General features: G+C 44.8%; 1 protein-coding gene across 1 annotated transcript; it reads left to right on the forward strand.

Annotated features, from left to right (window-relative positions):
- The first annotated feature begins 7,690 nt into the window (after nt 1-7,690).
- On the forward strand, nt 7,691-22,171 carry ELK4 (ETS transcription factor ELK4). Its single transcript, XM_080918323.1, has 5 exons — nt 7,691-7,964; nt 13,844-14,059; nt 16,719-17,588; nt 18,451-18,567; nt 21,720-22,171. The coding sequence occupies exons 2-5, from the start codon at nt 13,853-13,855 to the stop codon at nt 21,816-21,818; spliced, it is 1,293 nt and encodes a 430-aa protein (XP_080774449.1). The 5' UTR covers nt 7,691-7,964; nt 13,844-13,852; the 3' UTR covers nt 21,819-22,171.
- The last annotated feature ends 39 nt before the right edge of the window (nt 22,172-22,210 follow it).

Below are 22,210 nucleotides of genomic sequence, written 5' to 3' on the forward strand. Positions count from 1 at the left end.
AAAAACAACGTTTTGGAAGGTGGGGACAGCTTAGCTGGTGGAGTTTTGGACCGGGAGGCTGCGGGAGAAGTTACTATTGTACCATTTGTGTCTTGTGTTTGTTGTTTCTGTTGGCTTTTAATTCAGGCAGAAGCCAGCTGTGATGGCATACCAGAAGCCGAGGTAGGCAATGCCTGGGAGTTTATGGCCAGCTATGGTCTTCATAGCAAGTTCCAGGCCAGCCAAGACAACACAGTATCACTGTTTTAAAACAAATTACACAGAACTAGCTGAGCCTGGGAGCTCAAGTCTGTAGTCTTAGCTGCCAAAGCGCTAATGCAGGAAGTTCCCAAGTTCAAGGCCTTCGTGGGAGATTCAGTGAGAGCGGAGACAGATGAGGGATGTAGCTCAGTGGTGGAGCACTCCTGCTCATGCGTATGGCCTATGTTCAAGCCCAGTACTGAAAAAAATTTAGTGGAACTAGTGGGTGCACTGTAAGAGTGTGGCTTGGGGTATTCAGCCTTCAAAAGGAAGGCTCCTTAATCTTTGTGTATATTACAAGAGCATTTTTTTTAAGGTTTGAATTGATACACAGAATTGCACTATTGGCTAGGCAGCTCTGGCACACAACTTTAATCCCAGCACTTGGGAGGCAGAGGCAGGCAGATCTCTGAGTTCTAGTTCAGCCTGGTCTACAGAGTGAGTTCTAAGATACCCAGGACTACACAGAGGGAAAAAAAATGCTCCATTTATGGAGTAAGAGTGTGTCTTAGGGTTTTACCGCTGTGAACAGACACCATGACCAAGGCAACTTGTATAAGGACAGCATTTAATTGGGGCTGGCTTACAGGTTCAGAGGTTCAGTCCATTATCATCAAGGCAGGAGCATGGCAGCATCCAGGCAGGCATGGTGCAGAAGGAGCTGAGAGTTCTGCATCTTCATCTGAAGGCTACTAAGTAAAGAATGGCTTCCAGGGAGCTAGGACAAGGGTCTTAAAGCCCATGTCCACAGTGACACACTTCCTCCAACAAGGCTACACCTACTTCAATGAGGCCACACCTCCAAATAGCGCCACTCCCTGGGCCAAGCATCAAATTCTCACCACCAGAGTAGGAAATGAAACACTACAATAAAGTTAATTTCTTTTTTTTTAAATTACGTAATTGTGTGTGTGTGTGTGTTGTTCATGTAGACATGTACATGCCACAGTACATAACAACTTTATGGAGTCAGTTTTTATGTTGGTTTGTGGCTGTAGTGGTTTGAATGATAAATGTCCCAATAGTCTCAGACAATTGAACACTTGCTTCCCAGCTGCTGGGCAGTTTGGGTAGGCTCAGGAGACCTTACTGAGGGAAGTATGTCACTGGGGTATGGCCTTTTAGAATTCAAAACTTGTGCCATTTCGAGTTCACATTCTCTGCCTTATGCTTACAGTTCAAGATGTGATGTGAGGCCTTAGCATCCTGAAGCAGTCACTGTGTCTGCCATTCCCACCACCATGGACTCCAGCCCTTTAGAACCATAAGCCCAAGTAAACTCTTCTCTAAGTTGCCTTGGTCATGGCATTTGATTACATGACAGAAATGACACAACTAACTCATAGACTGAGCTTAGCCTTCAGAAGTTCTTCCTTAAGTGTGAAGAAGGGAGGTGTGGCTGTGTCACTGGGTACACAGTCACAGGCTAAGCTCTCTGGCATGGATACAGAAGCTAAGTGGGGATAGGCAAGGTTCTGAATTCTGAACTAGTAGCAAGTGTTGCAAACACCACCATTCTCAGAAGATTTGTTTTGTTTTTAAGATTTATATATTATGAGTACACAGTAACTCTCCAGACACACCAGAAGAAGGCATCAGATCTCATTACAGATGGTTGTGAGCTACCATGTGGTTGCTGGGAATTGAACTCAGGACCTCTGGAAGAGCAGTCAGAGCTCTAAACCACTGAGCCATCTCTCCAGCCCCAGGAGATGTTCTTTAATGCAGTGGGAAGCAGTGATTTTCCTCTCTCCAGACCCTCCATCGGTTACCTTCCCAGTAATACCTGTTCCAAGCTATGTTTGCCCCTCATTTGCTTTGATTCTTCAGCTGAGCCCTTTGCTCATGCCAGGAGGACAAAGAGAAAATACTGGAAATCTAAGCTTTTGACTCCATTTTTAGAAAGAGAGAGAAATGCAGCCCATATCAGGTCCTGGGATTTCATAGACATTCTGGACCAAGGAAAGGATGTATACCCTCATTTGGACCCTATAAAGTAAGGAACAGCTAACGCTCAATGGTATAGCCCAGACAAATCCATCATCTGTATATGCCAAGGATCTAGGACTCCCCAATTGTCCCTGGAGTTTTGGCCTAGCTCGGTCCTCTGCTGTTGACAAAGCTGAATTGGCCACTGATCTGTCCACCTATTCACTTGTCTAGACCTGGACCTGACCTGATGTTTCCTGTCTGTGGTGGTTTGAATGAGAATGCCTCATATTTGGTCATCAGGGAATGGCACTACTTGAGAGGGATTAGGTGGATGGCCTTGTTGAAGTAGGTGTGGCCTTTTTGGAGAGAGTATGTCACTGGCGGTGGGCCTTGGGGTTTCAAAAGCTGAAGCTATGACTAGTGTCTCTCTCTTCCAGCTGCCTGTGGATCTGGATGTAGGACTCTCTGCTAGCTCTTCAGCACCATGTCTGCCTGTATGCTGCTATGCTTCCTGCCACAATGCTAATGAACTACACCTAGCCTTTTAAACTGTAACCATCCCCAATTAAATGTTTGGTTTTTTAAATAAGAGGTGCCATGGCCATGATGTCTTTTCACAGCAAGAGGATACTGACTAAGGGCTGGAGAGATGGCTCGGTGATTAAGAGCACTGACTACTCTTCCAGAGGTCCTGAGTTCAATTCCCAGCAACCACATGTGGCTCACAACCATTTGCAATGTTTGTGGTGTGTCTGAAGCCAGCTGCAGTGTACTATAAACAATTTAAAAAATTTAAAAAAGAACATTGACTGTTCTTACAGAAGACATTGGTTCAGTTCTCAACACCCACAAGGTGGCTCACCACCATCTGTTACTCCAGTCTCAGGGGATACAAAGTCTTCTTCGTTTTGTTTGTTTGTTTGTTTGATTGATTGATTGTTTTGTGTGTTTTTTTGTTTTTTCTTCTTTGAGCACCAGTCATTGTACATGATGCATGGACATACATGCAGGCAAAACACTCACACACAAAATAAAATAAATACATCTTTTCAAAAGATTTTACAGAGGGAAGCCTCTCTAGCTTAAAACTCAGAGGAATATAAACCCCGTAAGGAGTAGCACTCTCTAGCCAGAATCTTCCACTGTGGCCCAATGTTAAAATTCAAGAGTTTGTATCAACTGAGGAGCATCTTTTCCAAGCTAAAATTAGAAGCAGAATGGTAAGTTCCCATTTTCACTTTTTTTTTTTTTTTTTGAGACAGGGTTTTTCTATGTAATTGTATAATTTCCCCTGGCTATTATAGACCAGGCTGGCCTTAAACTCACAGATGTGCCTGCCGCTGCCTCCTAAGTGCTGAGATTAAAGGGATGTGTCACGGCGCCTAGTCTCCACATCAGTTTTTATAAGCCCAGAAAAGTGCATGTATTAGACGAACAAAATTATTTTTTGTTAAAAACAGTGGAGGAAGAAGCAGAGTGGGTGTAGAGACCAAAATCCACATCTTATGATGTTCTATTCCTAGCTAGTGTTTGTAAAGCAATTAGGCTTAGGTCATAGCTATGCCGCAGGCACGTAACTATGGTAACTCATGTCTTGTCAAGTCCTCTGCAAATGATGCATACCGTGGGCTGGAAGATGGTGTCTGGCCTTACTGCATAGTCTAGAGGCCATAGTACCTCGTTAAAGGGCCTTTCTATGGGGATTTTCTCTGAACCCTGAATACTTTCTGAATTATCTTAACGAGGAGGAAACATCTTTGCCCAGAGTAATATAGTTGGTGAAAGATATCTCAAAACATCATTTTATTGGTTTTACTTGGCAAGTGTTTGGACCTGGCTATGGAGTTGGCAGATGCCACCCACCAGGCTCAATTTACAGCCACTGAGCATTTATTTCCAATAACTTTTCTTTTTAATTCACACACATGCAGTATGTATAAGGTCATTTAATCAGCGCTCAAAGCACAACCTGATTAACTTCTCTTTTACTCTAACCTTCACAGCCATTAAGTGAAAGATTTGAGCCTCTCCTCCCTTCCTCCCTCTCTCCCTTTTTTTGACCCCAAACTCACCATCTAGCTGATGCTGGCCTTGAACTCCTGGTCCTTCTGCCTCTATCTCCCAAGTCCTGGCATTACATTTTTGAACCTGCACACCTGGTTTTGAGTCTCTTTTGTTTTTTAAAGAAATTGAAAGTGCTATCCAGAAAGGATATCACAAGTATTCCCTCAGGAGGATCACCTCTTGAGTGTGGAGAGCCCCAGGAGGAGAGACCTGGGATCTCTAGTTTTTAATCTTACATGCGGCTCATGCAGAAATTAATGTGCTTTGATCTTCTCTGCTGGCGCTGTTGGTACCCCTCTGACTTAAAGAGACATTGCAGATGACTAAATGGCTACTTTATTATTTTGCTCTTTTAGACTGAGTGCTGCTGTGTAAAACTGGCTGGCTTGGAGCTCTCAGTAGACCAAGCTGCCCTTGAACTCAGAGAGGTCTGCCCGTTTCTCCTTCCTTTCCATACTTGAAGAAGTATGCAACCACGCCCAGTTTACTTTTCCTTGTAGACTTCTGTCAGTCAGAATCAAGCAAAAGTTAACTAACTGGGGTAAGGACATGGCAGTGGACTACAAACAAGGAAAGGGACAACATCTTGAGAATGCTCCTGACTAGGTATTTATGGGATAGGAAAGGTAATTCAAGGGTCAGTTCCTAAGCTGGGATGAGTGTGCAATGACAAACAGCTGAGGGATGGGGCAATCATGTAATGTTCTAGTAACATCCACAATTTGAACTGAGGTGGCCCTGAGCAGCTGAGGCTAAAATGGAATATACTTCTGTGGTGGAAAATGACCCAAACAGATAACAAAACAACAGTATTCTTGGTTGACCAATTACCATGAGGTTTAGCAAAAGCAGAACCACGTGTCTTGTGAGGAACTGTGGAGAGTTTCTATTTACGGACTCCTGAGTGGGAAAGCCAGGCACATTACTGAGTTCCCCAGTCTCTAGTTCTGATTGGAAATTCACTCTTCCCCAGTTTCTCTGCTGTCAACACGTACTGCATTAAAAAAAAAAAAAGTCAATTTAAAAGTAGAGACTTGCTATGACTAATGTCAGAACTCCCAAAGCAGGCTCTTTCCAAAAATACATTGTAATTGATAGTACTGTAAGCTCAGTGTAAAAGGGCTCTGACACAACGTTTGGCCCCGGGTTGAACCAGATGTTTCCTGTTGGTTCAGGCACAGCAGGAACATCTGCAGGTCTCCAAACTCCTTCACTGCTCTTGCCATGGTGCTTTAAATGTCTTCAACCAAACTTATTGTAAGTGAATGTTTCCAGTGGGTATACCTAAACAGTCTACCTTAGTCATTCTCATTTTCCTCTTTACTTTCTGAGAGGTTATTGTAGGAAAAAAAAAATCAGACTATAGGTCAAAAAATCACACACACAGGAGGGGGGGAAGGGGGAGGGGAGGGGGAGAGGACACACACACACACACACACACACACACACACACACACACACACACACACACACACACACACACACACGAGCCGGGCTTAGGGCCTTGCACATATCAACCACGAGCTTTACCACTGAGCAACATTTCCTTTGGAGAAAATTTATTTTGAGACAATGTTTCAACTACATTTCCTGCCTCAGGTTCCCAAGTAGTTGACTTTCCAACTGTGTACTGCTGTGCTAGATATAAACACTTGTTTCTAAATGAAAAGTATCTTCAAGTCCTTTGGGAAATTTTTTTCTTTTTCATTTTTAGGTTTGTTTAGATAAGTCTTGCTGTGTCGCCGAGTGTCCTAGAATGCTCTCTGTAGCTCAGGGTTACCTCAACCTTGCAGCCTTCTGCCTGTGCCTCTGGGATTATAGGCATGCACCATCATGCCTATCTTGCCCAAATTAGGTTTTGGGTTTCTTTGGGGTGTTGTTTTGAAACAGGGATTTCCTATGTGGCCCTGGTTGTTCTGGAACTCATTATGTAGAACAGGCTAGCCTCCAATTTGCAGTCCTCCTGCCTCTGCCTCCTGAGTGCTAGGATTACAGACGTGCTATCAAACGCTGCTCCAAAATTAGTTTTGAAAAACTGACAGCTTTTAGTCAAGGTAGTTTCACAGGCTTAGTTACCTTGTGTTAAGGGGAAAGCTGGAGACACAGAAAGTAATGATTATCTTTCACGCGTTCACAAAGGGATAATAGGATTGCATTCATGCAGAGCGCTCAATTAATTTTACCAGAAGGTCCATTGTTGGGGAGAAGGTAAAAAGAAATGGCATCACTATTTACTGTCTACTTTGTAGCATCCAGAAATCATGTCCTGTATTTAGTCCGAGGCTGTACATTATCATCCTTTGATAATATGTGTAAACTAAAATGATCAGAGAAGTTAACCAATTTATCGTAAGCGACACAACTAGCAAACATCAGGAAAACCAGTAACTCAAAACTCTGGCCTGTCTGGCAAATCTCTTCAGAGGTTTGCTTATCAGTCACAGTTTATTAATGGCCCTACATCCCTTTGGTTGCTAGCTCATTTACTTATCTGTGCCAAGTGTAACTTGTTTAACAATTATAGCTCTGCACTACTAGAAAAATGACTCCGTAGTTAAGAGTGCACATTACTCTTCCAGAGGACCTGTGCTGGGTTCTCAGCACCCTGAACTACAGAAACGGTCTCAAAAAGCCTAAATAAATAAACACCACACTCATATGTTTGGTGGGGCAGGGAGACAAGATGGAACCGCTTCAGCTGCGGACATACTGAGATACCTTGTGAATCTCTGAATTTGGTTGTTTCACTTGGTGCCGATTTCTGCATCCTTTGAGATTTGGTTCTCATAGTCACTTTACTGACAACGACAGGGTGTTTTGGATTCTTAAGGAAAATCATTTAGGTTGTAGGGTGGTGCATATCTGTAAACATCTGTAATCTCACCACTTGGAGGGTGGAGGAGGAGGTTGGAGGCGGTGGGGGGAGCTGGGGCTTGAAGCAGAGTTGAGTTCAGACCAGCTAGAGATACATGTTAAAATATTGTTTCAAAATCAAGCTAAAACCAACCAACCAAGAAAGCCACTTAAAGTTCTGGAACAAGTTAAATTGGTAAACCAGGTTTTTCCCATTCCAGAGAGGCCATTTGTTAATGATATTTGATCAAGTGGTGGTAGTTCGCGGCGTAAACCAGAGGGCGTAGCCTTCACGTCAACTCGCCGCCACAGTCCTCGCCCCAGACGGTTACCCCGGGAGCCCTAAACTGAACTGTGGGCCAGCGGGGTTGCGCGAATGTCCGGCAGAGCAGGGGCCCTGGGAGCTGCTGCACCAGACAGACTAATAGGGTACGTAAGGGAGCCCCGGACCAGAAACAAAACACTAGCTTCTGAGCCCGGCCCCTCCCCCGGAAGTGACGCGAGGCTTCGGTGTCGAGGAAGGGGCCCGGCAGTGCCGGGGATGGGGGGGGTTGAGAGTGGCGGAGGCCGCGGAACGACGGAAGCCGTAGTGGAGAACGTCGAGCGCACGCACGGCGAGTGGCAGCTTAACTAGCCACATCGCCGTCCCGGCCGCGTGTGTGAAGGCGGAGGGCGGGGCTCGAGACCTGCGGCAGCGGGAGATGCGGGCGGCTGCAGGCACGCGGCTGGCTCCGCTCGGCCGCCGCCTCCTCGGGCCCCGGCGCGGGGGTCGCCGCTGTTTACCGCGCCGTCTTTGAATTCCTAGTGTGAGGAGCGGTCGGCAACAGAGTCTAGCACCGCGTTCAAGGCCGAGAAGGGTTCCTGTGTCCTGCCTGGTGAGCGGCACACCTACGCCCGGCCCGGGTCTCGCACCGCCGCCCCTCAGCCTGGTTCGGTGCGGGCCGGGCGGAGGTTGCGGGCGCGGCAGGAAGTGCACCGGGCGGCGGGAGGGGCGGAGCTTAGTGGTGGGAGGGCGGGACCTGGTGGTAAGTGGGCGGGGCCTGTTGGCGCGCTTTCCTTAGGAGCAGCTCCGCGGAGCTCAGGTGCTCGCCCGGGCGTCTCCTCCGCCCTTCCCCCTCCGCGGTGGGTTGTGCGAAGCCCCTTGGGCGGAAAGTGGCCGTAGTTTTTTTTTTTTCTTTTTCCATGCTGTTGTTGTTGCCTTGGTGGGGCGGAGGGCTACAGTTTTTACTTGTCGCAGTGGCAGGAAGTTGGAAAGTGAAAGTGCTTTCTTGGCTCGCCCACGGGCTGGAGGTTTGCGTCTCCCCGCACTTTGATCTCGGGGCGCGCGGCCTCACTCCGCATTCTTCCCTTCCCCAAGCTCGCTGTTCATCCGGCCGCAGGTTTTTCTTTCTCTACTTTTCAGCAGTCCTCCTCGCTTACCGTACAGCTGTGGCAAGCTTTTCCGCGGAAAAACATTTGGAAACATCTTGGGGGGGGGTATCGGCAAGAAATAGGGGGAATTTGTTAGGTGAACTGAGAAGACACCAATTGGCTTTTTCTCGAGCCGTTGCAATCTGAAAGTTAGGTCATTTAAGTAAGATTCTTTCAGCAGAACGGCTGCCGTTCTAGGATCGACAAGAACGGTGTGTGGTGTGTCGTTCTAGGGTCAGAGCTCCCCGCCACCCCCGTGCACAGAACATGGAGCTTCTATATTTCCGGTTAGGAGTGGTGGTTCTGTTAAAACAGTATGATTAATTTTTTTCTTGTAGGAACTCTTTGTTCTTTAATCCTTGGTTTTATTTTAAAATGGAAGCTGCTTGCGTGGAGTTCATTATATTTTTTGGGAACTAGCGTCTTAAGTTTTGGGATACCGTTATATATTTGAGGCAGGGGGAGGACCGTATTCAGTCACCAACACAAAAAGGAAAAAAGTATACATTAAATATCCTCTTGTGGCGCTCACCGCTGCTCTCTCCCTCCTATCTTTCCTTGTGTTAGCTATCCAAAGCAGGGTCTGCTGCAGGTCATCAGCTGACCTGCACTCCAAGCTCCCCTGTTCTTTTCCCTTCGCACTTCTTCAAGAAATGTAGCAGCAGTTTTCCTTACCTGCATTGCTAGCCACCTAACCTGTGTTCTCAAGCATGCTGGGCAAGAGAAGCACTCTGCCACTGAGCTGCTCTCTTGCTCCTAAAACCCTCTCTCTCAGTGTAGCTTAGAGATTGGCCTTTTGAGTGATAAGTCTTTTCTAGCATTTAACCTGTCAACGATCAGATACCATCATTTTGGGTCCATTTAAATCTGTCTCCATTCTAAAAAAAACTTTCGAAGCTGTAATTGTTAGTACTTAGACGGCATCTCTGTTTTTGTATCTATATGGTGTCTGTCTGTTCTTCTCTGTTGATAAGTATGTCCAAGCTTCATACCCGCAGTCCTCCCTGCTTCATCCTTAGAGAGCCTGGATTATAGGCACACTCCCCCCACCCCTGGACTTTTTCTGCATTTACTTGTCTCCTGTACTTTGGGGGCAGGGAAGGGGGTCTTGAGTATCACATGTAGCCCTAGCTGGCCTGGAACTCACTCTTTGGACTGGGTTGGCTGAGAACTCAGATCAGGCTGCCTTTGCCTCAGTGCTGGGATAAAGGTGTGTGCCACAGTGTTCCCATCATAGTTTAGGAAATCCTTGGGGTTCACTTGTAGGAGCTAAAATGAAGAGTTTCAGCGGTGTGTATAGGAGTTCTTTGAAAGAATAGCACAGAAATTGAATCATGGGTTGAGGTTGTGAGATCCTTAGCACGACTAATTTTGGGGGGGGTTGCTTTTGTTTTTTGAGGCATGGTCTCGTAGAGGTCAGGGTGGCCCTGATCTCTTGGTTTTCTGCATTCCAAGTGCTGAGACATACACATTTATTATAACAGCTGCTCTGGAACATGCTGGCTTGAACTCACAGAGATCTGTCTCTGCCTCCCGAGTCCTGGAATTAAGGGCTGGCTGGCTCTCGCAGACATTCCTGATGTGAAAGTGATGTCTGAGATGTGTTCTTCCCTTAGGCTCCTATTTATTGTAGTAGTTTTATCAGGCTGCACTAGGATATAACTGCCAAAGTTGGAAAATGAATAAAAAAGTAACTTGCTATAAGAATCATCAGAAAAACAAAGTGTGTTTGGTAAACTCAGAACAGTGACAGGCACTGCCCCTCCCCCGACACTTACTGGAACCGATGAACGTATTTAACCCTGTTTAAGGGAGGCCAGGGGAAGATGTGGGGAGCTGGTTACTTAGGACAAGAGGCGCTCTTTGTGGGTTGCTGCCAGTCAGTCTCTGGTGTTTAATGTTGGCAGCGCTCTTGTTGGACAGAGAGGTTTCTCCTGGGCAGAGGAGTGGCAGACTAAAGGGGCCTGGGATTCCTGTTGGCTCCACCTTGAGCTCCGACTATGGGAGGCATCTCTTTTATTTTACCATCTCTGCTTTTGGACCACAGTGTCTGCACAGACAGTGTCAAAAGTAGTAACTAAAGATGACTGGAGGGTATTTTCATGCTTGAGAGAAATTCTAGAAACCCAAACAGTTTCCTAGCCGGTGCTCACTGATCTGTCCTCTGAGTCATGTGTTGTTAGGCTTAGTCTTCTCATGCTCTGCTACGTTAGGTTTGTTTGTTTTAAACATCTTCATTGAGAGTAACATCACCTGCTGAGAACATACAGCGGACTGTGTTGAAATGAGTACAGAATGGAGTCACTACAATCTTAGTTGAGAGTGTTTTCAGCCACCCTAAAAGAAACCTTGTGGCCTTTGCTTTTCTTCTCTAGTTTTCTCTCTACTCCTGTTACCTCAGCCTGCTCAAAAGTCTGTAGCTGGTGGGATCTGAGCATTTCCTGTCACTGGAGCCACACACAGGCCCTTTGTGGCTGCGGCTCATGCTTTTACTTTTACCATGTTTTCAGGCCCATCTGTGTTGCATCATTTTATTTAAGAGTGGATGCATGTGTGTGTTCCTGTCTGTGTCCGTGTGTGTGTGTGTGTGTGTGTGTGTGTGTGTGTGTGTGTGTGTAGGGGTGTGTGCAGCATGATGTACCAGACAGCTCTCAGGTATGGGTCCTCACTTTCCAGGGTCTCTGCTCCAGCCAGCTGCCCCTGCCCAGCACACATCTCTTAGGAGCGCTGTTACAGGTGTCTATGACTGCTCGATGAAGATTCTGGGCATCGAACTGGATCATGCTTTAATAACGGGGCCATCTCTCTGCCCATCATGATCCTTTTTAATGGCTGAATGATAGCCCATCATATGAGTGTACTGGAGTTTATTATCCCATTCACAAGCTGGATGGACATTTGAATTGATTCCACTCTTAGGTTCATGAATAATTTTACTATGAACATTCCTGGTTTGGTTTTTGGTTTTGAAGCAGAGTTTTCTGTTTTTGTAATTCTGGCTGGCTTGGAACTTGCTGTGTTAACTACGCTGGCACTGAGCTCATAGAATTCTGCCTGCCTCTGCCTCCTAGTCCTGAAATCAAACACGTGTCACTCTGTAGTTCTTCTGTGGACATGTTTCCATTATCTAGGTGTGTCCCTGGTCACATGGTAAATGTGGCCATAGAGGTATTGCATTTGAAATGTCTACCAGTAAAGTATGAGTTTCAGTTTCTGTCTTTGTCAGTTTATTGTTGTTCTTTCTGCTTAAAATAGTTTTTTTTTTTTTTTTTTTTTGTTTTCAAGTTTTTTTTCCCTATTATGAATGATGGGGAGATCTTTCTGTATGCTTCTTGGCTATTTCCAGCTCTTCTCAGACACCTGTGCCTGCCTTTTTATAAGAGTTTTGTACCTACTTGGGGTACAAGTACCTTTTATGACACATGATTTTTAAGGGTTTTGGGGTTAGAACATTTGAGGGGAACTGTCTTCTTGCTTGCTGATATTCACAGCACAACTTAAAATTTTGATGTACTCTAATGTGCCTGTCTTTGTGGTGTTTTAGTAGAATTGACTGACCTTCAAATCTTCTGACCCACAGGGATTTTATTCCTTGAGAAAGGTGTTTCTGATTTTAATTAATTAATTAATCTTGGTTTTTCAAGATAGGGTTTCTCTGTTTAACAGTTCTGAGGATCTCACTTCATAGACCAGGCTGGCCTTGAACTCACAGAGATCTACCTACTTCTGTCTCCCAAATGCTGGGATTAAAGACATGCACCACTGCCACCAGGCCTTGATTTTACTTTTTATGGAAAGTGTTCAGTCACTTTGTCACATAAACATGTTGATTTTGTCAGAGCTGCCATGCAGCCTCTTCTCATGAAGTTCTGTGAAGAAAATGCTCTGTGACAGCACTACCTTGTTGCCCGCCACCTTGAAGAGTGGTCGTCCTGGGATGGTTTGCCTGCAGAGATAGTCTCAACTGCAAGGGTACTGATCCTAGTGGGTGGAAGCCAGGCTGCTGCTGTTTATCCAGCTCCAGTGTTCTGAACAGTCCCAGAGCACAGGCTTAGCCAGCTCTAGAGGCAGGTTGCTGGACTTGGGACCCGCTGGCTTGGACTGGAAGGCTCCAATATTGAAGGATTTTTCTCCTGTTCTTGTTCTGATCGGTAGTTCAGTAAAAGAAGAAACTCTGCAGACTGTGAAACGGTAACAGAGCTGCAGATTGAGTTGGGGAACATTTTGTCGAGTTTTCAGTGCTGCCAATTTGTATGTAAACTACTCTGCTATGATGCTTAACTATTTGGAGGAGAAATACCAGTTGGACTAGGAACAAATTGTTCCTTCCTGGTCAGCCCCCTGGCCACCCCAGGACACGTCTTGTTAGAGGAACACAATGAGCTCATTTAGGTGTACATTGAACTCATGGTCTTTTTTTTTTTGTTGTTGTTGTTAATTAAATTTTATTTATATAAGTACTTGAGACACACCAGAAGAGGGCATCAGATCTCATCATAGATGGTTGTGAGCCACCATGTGGTTGCTGGGATTTGAACTCAGGACCTGTGGAAGAGCAGCCAGTGCTCTTAACCACTGAGCCATCTCTCCAGCCCTGAACTGGTGATCTTCTAAGAAAATAATGATGATAAGACTTTCAGGTAAAGGTTAAGAACCGACCCTCTGTTGACTTCCAGTCTTTCGCTCACTCCTGCCATGTATGGAACTAGCTTTATTTTCTTTGAAAGCTGCCTGCTGTGTAAGGTAGCTTTTTTTCTGTCATGCTGGAGATGGAACCCAAGGCCTCAGGCATGCGTAGGTGTTTCACTGCTGGGCCTTACCCGACATGCTTCAGACTTCTGAAGCTGGGAACTGGAGAGATGGCTCAGAAGTTAAGAGTATGTACTGCGCTTGGCACCCAAGTTTGGTTCCAAACACTCACGCCCAGCACTCCAGCTTGGGACTATGACACCCTCTTGTGGCCCCTGTGGTCACCACTTTTATATCCTCAAATGCACACTCAGACACATATTTCCAAATAAAAATGCAATCTTTAAAAAAAAAAAGACTTCTTAAGGGAGCTGGTCATACATTACAGTTGTAATTCCAGTACTTGGATGGCCGAGGCAGGAGAACTGTGAGTTCAAGGCCAGCTGAGACCACACAGGAGGCACTGTCAAAATGTGAGACTGTGGACTCTGGATTCAGATAGCCTAGGCTTAAGTCTCAGTGTTCACATTTGCTACTTAGCCCTTTAGTGAGCTCCTTTCTTTGGTACGTGTAATGATGGTGGGATAGTGTGTATCTCGCAGGACCCCGGGAACACTTGGCATCGTTAAGTGAACATCTCTCTCTACTCTTTCAGCCCATTGCTATGGACAGTGCCATCACTCTGTGGCAGTTCCTTCTCCAGCTCCTGCAGGAGCCTCAGAATGAGCACATGATCTGCTGGACATCTAACAATGGGGAGTTCAAGCTTCTGCAGGCGGAGGAGGTGGCTCGTCTTTGGGGAATTCGCAAGAACAAGCCTAATATGAATTATGATAAACTCAGCCGAGCCCTGAGATACTACTATGTAAAGGTAAAGCCTGCCCTGACCCTAACTCTGTGCAGAGAGCCTCAAAGTGAGAATTAGTCTTTGATTCCGTTGAGATGTTGAGTGCTAATATAGTTTGTTTAGTCCACTTTATTTAACAGCTTTAATGGTTCTGGTTTATTTCTATAAACTCCTTAAGGGTTTTTAATACTGTAAGTCAGAGGACAACTTGTGAGAGTTGGTTCTCTCCTCTTATATGGATTCCGGTGATCAAACTCAGGTTGTTAGGTTTGGTGGCAAGCACCTCTACCTGTTGAGTGACCTCAATGTGTGTACTCATTTTTATTTTACATGTATGGCTGTTTTTACCTGCATGGATATCAGTGTATTGTGTATGCAGTGCCTTCAGGTGCCAGAAGAGGGCATCACTCCCTCCCTTAGAACTGGATCTACAAACAGTCATTAGCCACCTGACATGGGTGCTGGGAACTGAGCTAAGGCTTATGCTCTTAACCACTGAGCAGTCTCTCCAGCCCATTAGATGCTTTTAAAAGGGGAAAGTAAAAGATTAGAATAGAAAGAAGGAAATTGGAGATGCTTGAGAATAAATACTCATATATGGCATTTACTTTAAAGATTGTCACTTAGGGCTAGGGATGCAATTCAGTTGGTAGGCTGATTGCTGGCATGCATAAAGCCCTGGGTTTCATCTCTAACACAACATAAACTGGGTGTTGTGGCACAAGTCTATCCTAACACTGAGGAGGTGTAGGATGGATGACCAGACGTTGCAACAATAGGAGCCGGGGAGATGGCTCAGTTGATAAAGTGTTTGTGGTACAAGCATGATTACCAGGCAAGTCTGTTGCCTAGCAACCATGTTTAAAAAAAAAAAAAACCAACAGATACAGTGTGCAGTATCCTAGTGCTGGGCAAGAGAGATAGGAGAATCCCTGGGGCTTCTAGCCAGTCTGTATAAATAGGCAACAGGTGTTGGGGCCTTTGACTGCCATGCACATGTGCATAAAGGCACACAGGTGCACATCTGCCGTCTCACATGGGAAAACACACATATACCTATGCACACAAAAATTTCATCATATACAGTTGTAGATTGAATTATTTGTTTAGTTTAGCCTAGGGAACACAAATTAAGACCTTAAAGAATAGCTCTGGCCTGCTCCAGGTGTGGTGCCTCGCCTGTAACTCAGCAGTAAAAGGCGGAGGCAAGAGGATTGCCATGAGTTCTAGATCAGCAAGAGAAACTATTTAAAACTAAGTCAATTATTTCCTCCTCCTTCCTCTTCTTCTTTCTCTTCTCCCCCTCCTTTCTTTTTTTGTTTTTGTTTTTTGAGACAGGTTTCTGTTGTGTAGCCCTGGCTACCCTGGAACTAGCTCCATAGACCAGGCTAGCCTCAAAACCTGCTTCTGCCTCCTGAGTTCAGGGACTGAAGGCACACTCCACTACTGCCAAGCTAGAGTTTACGTCTTAGTTTAAGTTATACTTAAGTTAAAAAAAAATTGTGTTATGTGTATGTGAAGGAGAGAGAGAGCCCACACTTAATGCCATGGTACACCTGTGGAGATCTGGGACAAGTGTTTTACTTTTCAAAGATACAGTTATATGTATTAGTGTCTTGCCTGTACGCATGTCTGTGTGACATTTGTGTGGCAGGAGAGGATGTCAGGTCCCTGAGAACTGAGGTCATCGATGGTTGTAGCTGTCCTATGGGTGCTGAAAACCGACCCTCATCCTCTGGTAGAGCCCCCATCATCTTATCAACTCATTCATTCATTCACTCACTCATTTTGCAGCAGGGTCTTGGCTGTCCTGAATCTCTCTGTGTAGACTTAGCTGGTCTTGAACTTAGAGATCCACCTGTCTTTGCCTCCCAAATACCAGGGTTAAAGGTGTGTGTGCCACCACACCTACTTGTAGCAGCCTGTGGTCTTCTCTGTTAAGCTGCTTTTCCAGCTCTCCACTGTACTTGTTGAAGCAGGATCTCCTGTTTCTGCTGCTGAGCTGCATATTCCAGGCTAACTGGCAGTTCTGCCTCTGCCTCCCATCTCTGTAGGAGGCTGGGGTTACACAGCCGGACCACAGCATCCAGCTCTTTACATTCTGGGGGTCGAACTTGATCCTTCAGGCTTACGTAGATGCTACCCTTACCTGTCAAGCATCTCCTCAACCCAAAATTATATCTTTTAATGTTTTATGATTTGAATAGTTACTTGGGTATTGGAGAAAAATAGAGTTAGAATCCAAGTTGTCTGTTTCCTGCAACATTCAGAAGTTGCTTTTACCAGCTTTCCCAAGGTCAGAATCAGTTGAAGGAAGTAGGAACCTCACAGCTGTCATGCCCTGAGACCCCTTAGCTTCCTCAGAATGCTTATAGCTTATGTCAGTGGGACCGTGTAAGATTGTGGGTCAGTGAGTTCTGGCATAAGACAGGTATTTGGTTGAGAGCAGCAAACAATTATAGTCTCAGCTTTTATGTGATATCTTCGTCCAGTTGCTAATGAGGCTTTGAACTGCTTTTGGTCTGTGGTGATGAATATAGATGTTTGAAGTTGTTTAAAAGCTATGCCTAGTTCTCAAATAGAGCACTTCTGTCTATTTGAGGGAATAGGTCCTCTTTTTCATGAACTGTGAGAGGTAATTTATATGAAGGTATAAGGATGCTTTTATCTTCTTTACCTACAGAACATCATTAAAAAAGTGAATGGTCAGAAGTTTGTGTACAAGTTTGTCTCCTATCCAGAGATTTTGAAAATGGATCCACTGACGGTAGGCAGGATTGAGGGAGACTGTGAAACTTTAAGTTCCATTGAAGCCAGCACTTCCAAAGATGCTGAGAGTGGGGGAAAGGAGAGGCCACCTCAGCCTGGAGCCAAGACATCTAGTCGCAATGACTACATACACTCTGGTTTGTATTCTTCATTTACTCTCAACTCTCTGAACACCTCCAATAAGAAGCTTTTCAAGTCAATAAAGATAGAGAATCCAGCGGAAAAACTAGCAGAGAAGAAAGCTCAGGAGTCAACTCCGTCCGTGATCAAATTTGTGACAACACCTGCCAAAAAGCCTCCCATCGAGCCTCTCGCCGTTGCCTTTTCAACAAGCCCTAGTATTTCTCCATCTTCTGAAGAAACTCTCCAAGCTTTGGAGACATTGGTCTCTCCCACACTACCTTCTCTGGAAGCCCCGGCCTCTGTATCCATTCTGGCTACCACCTTTAACCCCACTCCTCCAGTTGCATCTCTACCCCTTCCTCTAAAGGAGCCTCCCAGAACACCTTCTCCACCACTGAGTTCTAACCCAGACATTGACACAGACATTGAATCAGTGGCTTCTCAGCCAGTGGAACTTCCAGAGAACTTGTCACTGGAGTCTAAAAATGAGGATTCAGCATTGCCAGAAAAAGACAAAACAAATAACTCATCAAGATCCAAGAAGCCCAAAGGGTTAGAACTGACACCCGCCCTTGTGGTCACAGGCAGTGACCCCAGCCCCTTGGGGATCTTAAGCCCATCTCTCCCAACAGCGTCTCTTACACCAGCACTTTTCTCACAGGTAGCTTGCTCTTTCTCTTAAGTGTGACTGCATTCATTCACTTTTAAGCTGTATCTCGAATTTATACCTGCAAGATTCAATCTCTCTTAATTAGATTTGTCTTAGAAAGATTATATGTAAACCTGGGAAACTCATTTCCTTACCTTAATTAGAATCTTCAAAACAAAAAATTTGATGTTTTATCTTTAAAAATTCCTTGTTCCTAGGTGATATTACTCAGATGGTAGGGTGCTTCCTAGCATGTACAGAGCCCTGGGTTCCACCCAACTTTGTGCAAACCAGGCATGGGGTCTGCACACCAGGACTCAGTAGGTAGAGGCCTGTAGATCAGAGGTTAAAGGTCATTCTTGGCCTACATAGCCAGTTTGAGACTAGCCTAGGCCGCACGAGACCCTCTCTAAAGCAGAACTCATTGATTGGTACAGTGTCCTATCTCTTCCCTTAAATCTGTTGCCATCGGGAGAAAACAAAAAGGACTGAGAACCTTGAGAGGAGGGATGGTGTGGCCTTTGTAGTTAGTTTATTTAGTTACATTAGGTATTAACTTCTCACCTTGGACAGCTTTTGAGTAAGACCACCCAGATGGTGTGACATTATAGGCACTCAGCTGGAGCTCTGTTGTACCTCAATTTAGGTTTGCTTTCTAGTTTGGAAAGACCCTATAAAAGTTTGGTTATAAAGTGATTATTGTGACCCTTATCTTTCCTAGGTTATAAATGATTTCTGAGCTTTTCATTGTGATAAAATTTCGGCCATAAAGACATTTGGGGAGGAGGATATAGTATATGGAATCCGTTTGTATCTTTGGAAGGACGGAGCACAATTCCAGCAAGGCCTTGAATGATCTTCTTATGTATTGCAGACACCCATCTTGCTGACTCCGAGCCCCTTGCTCTCCAGCATTCACTTTTGGAGCACTCTCAGCCCGTTTGCTCCCCTGAGCCCAGCCAGACTGCAAGGTGCTAATACACTTTTCCAGGTAAATTACCCAAAGTGTGCCTCCTATAATGGGGAAATGTTAAATGTGGAAATGGGCAGAGGTGTTAGCCCACTGCTCAGGGTCATTGTCACAGTCCACAGCGGAGTGCTGGTTACGTTTCTTTTTGGTGCAGCAGGTGACTGGGGCCTGTCACTCTCAGTTACTGCCCAGCATAGCAATTCATACTGCATATCGCTAGCTCAGGAAGACACTGATGTTCAAGGCACAGTGTCTATTGAATGCATATGGCTTTTTTTTTTTTTTGGTGGTATGTTAAGTTAAACCACTGTAAGTCAGACAGTCTGTATACATACACCAATGCATGTGCACACACGGCCATGATGAGGATACATTTAGTGCATTTTGATTAGAATCATATACTTACACATATACATACCTTGTTCCGGCATTGTGAAAGCTAGCTAGTGGGGAGGGAGTTTCCAGGTCAGTTGCAGCTTGGTTTCTTTGGCCTGCAACCAACGTGTGTAGTGTCTTTGGGAATCGGTCTTAGCAACTGGTAGGCAACCAAGAGCAGTAGCAATAGCCTGCATTGTTTTGAGGGCTTCTGAGAGTTCCTTGACCAAAGGTCTTAAGGCGGTCTCCTATGCTTGGCACTACAATTTGTTTAATTGCTCATGACTGCTGGGAGCAGCAGTATTCACCCATGATGCAAGGTGTCTTCATGCAAACTTTTCAAAAATCATATTCTTCAGTTAGCGTATAAAGTAGTAGGTTTGCATTAATATTTTATTAGTTTTTCGAGATAGTGTTTCTTTGTATAGTCCTGGCTATCCTAGAACTCTGTATATGAGGCTGGCCTCAAACTCACAAAGATCCTCCTGTTTCTGCCTCCCAACTACTGGGACTAGTGGTGTGTGCTAGTCTGGCTCCGTTAAGAATTTTGTAATACTTAGTTTTGGTTATTCTCCCACTCCCTTCTTTTCCTGCTTAAACTTTTTCATTCTCAGTATCCCCTCCCCCACTTGCATAGCACACGTGTTCTACTGTTGATGGAAGCATGTTTTGAGAAAGGAATCACTAAGTAAGTTTTGTTTTACGCCATCAAATTGTACTTATGCAAACATAATGGTCTAGTCTGTTAGGCAAGATGAGAAATAATTCTAGAGATAGTGCCTCATACCTGCAGTCCCAGCACCAGGGAGATCCCAATGAATTTGAGCTACATAGTTACAGGCCCACCTAAGTTACAGTTTGACCCTGTCTAAAAACAATGTGGGAACAGGAGATGTGTGTCTAAGGCTGCTGATGGTAAGAAACACTGTACAGTAATAATAATAATAATAGATGGTAATATATAAACCAGTGATGCCTTTTATCACTGGGTGTAGGTGCTGTACACAAACCTATGGGCTGTACTCTTGCACAAGTGGCACAACAATAGATTGTTTACACAAACACCCAAGGAAAATGCTGTACTAAGACCCTAGGGGAACTATCATGTTATTAGATGGTTTTGTTGATACATTATGGTTTCAGCTTCATTATCTTCCAGGACCCTTGATAGAAATGTGTGCTGCATGACTCAGTGAACACATGCTAGGGAGACGATTCTGCACATTGCTTTTCTCTCTTTAATTATTGGTTTGTAGGTTCCCTCTTTTAATTCTTTAAAAAAAAAGATTTATTTATTCATTTATTTTTGAATATGAGTGCTCTATCTGCATGTATATCTGAAGGCCAAAAGAGGGCATCAGATCCCAGTTGTGAGCCACCATGTGGATTCTGGGAATTGAACTCAGAACCGCTGGAAGAGCAGATAATGCTCTTAACTGCTGAGTCCTCTCTCCACCACCCTTTTTTTTTTTAAGGAGGGAAGTCTTGAGAATATTGTTATCAGTTACCTCTCATAATTGACACTTACCAGCCTTTTTCTGCTGGGCCAGCCCTATATCAGCATTTTACATACAACCTTTAAGAAATGAACTTTGTCTTCCACCAAGATGTTAGGAAAGTTCCATGTTACATTTTTACTCTTTCCTGTGTGGAGTGATTCTCCTCAGAAGAAATGGAGTGTTAGAATGCTCTGAAACCGTAAGCCATTCCTAATGGTGTTTCTAGAACTGTACCCTGGAGCTGGCTCCTGTGCAGGTGCTCTTGGAGCACGGACAGCTGTTTAGGATGAGGACCTGTGAGCGCTTGTGCCTCTCCGGGTTTCCTGTTGAGGGTTCACGGTGGACTTTGTAACTGAGCAACACCCCTCATAAGTTTTGTCATTTATCAGATTTCTTAACCCTCTGAGGTTAACCCTAAGGGTGTATGCCAGGGCATCACTAAAGTAACCATCTCCATCCCTTTGAGGTAGATTAGAAAATGTGAGTAATTACATTGTTAGCACAAAGGCTTTTTTTGGAAATTTTATTTTAAAAAATTTAATACAGTATAGTTTGATCATATTCTTTCTCTTCCCCCAAATCTTTCTAGATCTTCCTCACTTTCTACCCATCCAACTTTAAGTTCCCTCTCTCTAATTATGTTTGTGTGTGTGTGTGTGTGTGTGTGTGTGTGAGAGAGAGAGAGAGAGAGAGAGAGAGAGAGAGAGAGAGAGAGTCTGTCTCTTTAAACAACACAAAACAAAGAAATGAAAATCAAAACAAACTAAAAAGAAACCAGTAAGACGAATAAGGAATTGAAAGCACATCAGTAACAACTACAAACAGCATGAAGTCTGTGTTGGCCAGCTGCTCCTGGACATGGGGCCAGCCCTGGGGTACAGTTGTTGTGCCCAGGGACAGTTCATGGAGAAAACGTATTTCCCCTTTGCCATCGGCTACCGGTTGCAGATAGCTTCTTAGAGGACAAAGAAATTACAAAGAAATTCTTGTTTGTTTTTGCTATGCCAACATGTTTGGCCTTCCAGACAGCATAGTGGGTGAAGCACTTGTCTGACAGTCGGCTTGATGGCCGGCACCCACATAAAGGTGGGAGGAGGGAGCTGCCTTCACGCAGCTCTCACCTCACACTGTAGTCCCTCGTGATACTGTAAACAAAACAAACACATCACAGTCTTCCTTGATACACAGTCACTGCCTTTGTGTTGAAGTGTCCTGTGTTCTGCCCTGGGGGAGAGGAGGAACAGAAAGGAGGAGGAGAGGTTAGTACAGGATGCTAATGTGCATTTGTTTCCTTCTCAGTTTCCTTCTGTACTGAACAGTCATGGACCATTCACTCTGTCTGGCCTGGATGGACCTTCCACTCCGGGCCCGTTTTCTCCAGACCTACAGAAGACATAACCAGTGCAGTTGTGGACTAAGAGACCAAGGAACTAGGAAATAGACATCCACCATGACTCGGTTTGAAATGAGGGATAGTTCTGCAGTGCTCATATGATAGACTGCTGTGATTTTTCCAACTGCCTGTTGACAAGCCTTTTCAGGACTCTGAAAAGTTGGACTGTACAAAAAAAAAAAAAATGCCTTAATTGGAGTCCAAGCTCCACCTCACTTCTTTTTTAAAAAGGTATTTTGTTGTTGTTGTTGTTGCTGGGTTTTTTTTTTTTTTTTCTTTTTTTAAGCTTTGTGCAAAAAACATTGGTCTGTTGGGGTTCCGTAGCTGTGTTTCTCAAGAGAGTCACAGAACAAAGTCATTGGTCCTGGATGTCAGGTCCCTTTGGCCAGGGGAAAAC

This window comes from Micromys minutus (genome assembly GCF_963924665.1).
Source record: "Micromys minutus genome assembly, chromosome: 6".
Lineage (NCBI taxonomy): Eukaryota > Metazoa > Chordata > Mammalia > Rodentia > Muridae > Micromys > Micromys minutus.

Coding starts and splice junctions, on each gene's coding strand:
- ELK4 (XM_080918323.1), top strand. CDS start 13,853: ATGGACAGTGCCATCACTCTGTGGCAGTTCCTTCTCCAGCTCCTGCAG. Junction 17,589..18,450: donor CACCAGCACTTTTCTCACAG/GTAGCTTGCTCT, acceptor TATGTATTGCAG/ACACCCATCTTGCTGACTCC. Junction 18,568..21,719: donor GTGCTAATACACTTTTCCAG/GTAAATTACCCA, acceptor TTTCCTTCTCAG/TTTCCTTCTGTACTGAACAG.